Source organism: Sus scrofa, chromosome 7 (assembly GCF_000003025.6).
Source record: "Sus scrofa isolate TJ Tabasco breed Duroc chromosome 7, Sscrofa11.1, whole genome shotgun sequence".
Classification (NCBI taxonomy): Eukaryota; Metazoa; Chordata; class Mammalia; order Artiodactyla; family Suidae; genus Sus; species Sus scrofa.
The window spans coordinates 78,825,134-78,827,887 of NC_010449.5; the positions used below are offsets into that span (position 1 = coordinate 78,825,134).

Sequence of the window (2,754 nt, forward strand, 5' to 3'; positions counted from 1 at the left end):
GTTAATCTCAAAACAAGTTTATGACCTATATAACATCCTTATATGTTTTTCCAATTCTGAAATACAAAGCAGATTTATACTTCTCTTGATGAACTCAGGTATAATGAAAAGTTCAATTTTCTTAAGACAACTTCATTTCTTAACTAAGGCTAATCCATCATGTAGTGAGTGATTTTTATGATGATTATTGGTTTTATCATAACAATTCACTTGCAATATCATTACATTTTCTAGAAAACTATATTGCTCATGTCTTATTAAGGTAGGTTGTGTTGGTACTTGGTTCACTATGACTTCTGATTTATGTTTTATAAACAGATATTTCACTCCCAAAGACTTTCTTTAGGGCAGCCTTCATCTCCTTGTTCCGGAGGCTATAAATTAGGGGATTGCATAAAGGTGTTATCACAGAATAAAATAAAGTCACAAGTTTTTGCATTTCCACTGGGTGTTCTGATCCAGGGCTAACATACATCACCATAACAGAGCCAAAAAAGAGGATTACCACAGCCAGATGAGAAGCACAAGTGGAGAAAGCCTTGCGCTTGCTCGCTGCCGAGGGCATCCTTAGCACAGCCAGAATCACCAGAGCATAGGAACAGAGGATGAAGAGAAAGGTGCCAGTCATGAAAATGGAATTGAAAGTAGAGTAAATGAATTGTGTGGTGGTGTCTTCAGAACAGGACAGCATTATCAATGGGACAGGATCACACATGAAATGGTTGATGACATTTGGGCCACAATAGGGCAACTGAGAAATGAGAATGACCGGGGTTAGGAAGAGGATGAACCCACAGGACCACCCAAAGACGATGAGGCCAGTGCACAGTTGTTTTGTCATGATGCCTGGGTAGTGCAGAGGACGGTAGATGGCAAGGTACCTGTCAAAGGCCATGATGCAAAGGTAGAAGCCCTCATCACACCCGAAAGAGAAGAAGAAATAGAACTGTGCAAAACAGCTCACAAAGGAGATGGACTTGCTTGTGGACAGGAAGTTGGCCAACATGTTAGGGACAGTCGTGGTGACATAACATATTTCCAGGAGAGAGAAGTTCCCCAAGAGGATGTACATGGGGGTGTGAAGGCGCCGATCCCACCGCACAGCGCAGACAATGGCTGTGTTCCCCATCAGGGTCAGGGTGTAGGCTACTGAGAAGAGCCCGAAGTAGAGGAGCTGCATTCGTGGGTGTGAGGGGAAGCCGAGGAGGATAAAGTGGCTAACGGTGTGGGTGGTTTCTCTGCTGGACACATTCATTATTCTGGAAGACATGGAGATGATAATGGATACTGCACTTCAGTGGAGTGTGCAGGTTCTTCCTGAAAACACCTACTGCCTTTATCTTTTATAAGTTGTTAACAGACTTCCTTAAGCAACTATAACTATGACATTCATGATCCAGACCCTGAGCACATATTATTTTAAAAAGTCACAATAGGAGTTCCTGTCGTGGCGCAGTGGTCAACGAATCCGACTAGGAACCATGGGGTTGCGGGTTCGGTCCTTGCCCTTGCTCAGTAGGTTGACAATCTGGCTCGGATCCCGCGTTGCTGTGGCTCTGGCGTAGGCCGGTGGCTACAGCTCTGATTGGACCCCTAGTCTGGGAATCTCCATATGCCATGGGAGCAGCCCAAGAAATAGCAAAAAAAAAAAAAAAAAGACATAAAAAGTCACAATAATCAAAAAGAGGGAAAAACATAAATTGGAGACAAAATTTTACCTTTTGAGAATGCTAAACTTGGTATGAGGAATGTAAACTTTTGTGATTCTGATAAATTGCCTATATTAGTGTCCTCTTTCATCTGTTTACCCGTGCTATTGATCTTATATTTCTGTGCATGTGTTCTTTCAACAGTACTAAGGATACTTGTTTCTTTATGATTTGTAAGTGATATAATAATAAAACTGAAAGCAAGGTATTGTAAAGCACTCTGTTCCAATGTGGTACCATGGTAGAACCTAAATCTCATTCTTACTTTCAGTTCCTCCAGCTTAGTCAAGGTGTAATGAGCTGAATATGACAATTAAGAAAAGGAAGAGCAGCCTGTCTCAGTGACTGGACAAGTTCAGTGTGCCTGATATGGTATCCAAAGTCAAGTTAGTTACAAGAAAAATTATATATATATATAATAATCTATAATAATAAATATAATAAAAAATAATATATAATAAATTATATATATATATATATATATATATAATGTGTCTATGAGGATTTTCATAATGCTTTGTTCATAGCCCCTTTCCATGTCCTTCATTTTAGACAGGCCTTTGGTATCTTTTTACATCCCAGTATCTTATTAAGCCCATCTAGGCCTTAAAAATGAAACAAGAAATGTCTCACTTCTCTCCCTCTGGCTGCTTCTATCCCAGGTGGTTGTCGTTGAATCAAAACTGAAGTCTTCTGTTTCCTCAGCCTAGCTCCAACTTACTACATTCGGCTAAATAAATCATTCAAAAATATTGCTTTCTTTCTTTCTTTTTGATTGACAGTTTGAATTATTTTAGGTGTACAGCATGGCGATTCAGTGTTTTTACAGATTATACTGCAATAAAAGTTATTTCAAGCTAATAGATATATTTCTCTGTTCTATATAATAGATCCTTACTGCCTATATATTTTATTTATAATAGTATTTGTCTCTTAGTCCTATACGCCAACATGATCTTCCTTCCCCCTTTCCTCTCCCCACTGTTAACCACTTGTTTGTTTTCTGTGTCTATGATTTGTTTCTATTTTTCCATATACACTCATT

General features: G+C 39.1%; 1 protein-coding gene across 1 annotated transcript; it reads right to left on the reverse strand.

Moving 5' to 3' along the window:
• LOC100523452 (olfactory receptor 11G2-like) lies at positions 302–1,421 on the reverse strand. The gene has a single exon (XM_013997600.2). The coding sequence runs from the start codon at positions 1,268–1,270 to the stop codon at positions 302–304; it is 969 nt and encodes a 322-aa protein (XP_013853054.2). The 5' UTR covers positions 1,271–1,421.

Bases quoted from the DNA above. Each gene is read 5' to 3' on its own strand.
- LOC100523452 (XM_013997600.2), bottom strand. From the start codon at position 1,270: ATGTCTTCCAGAATAATGAATGTGTCCAGCAGAGAAACCACCCACACC.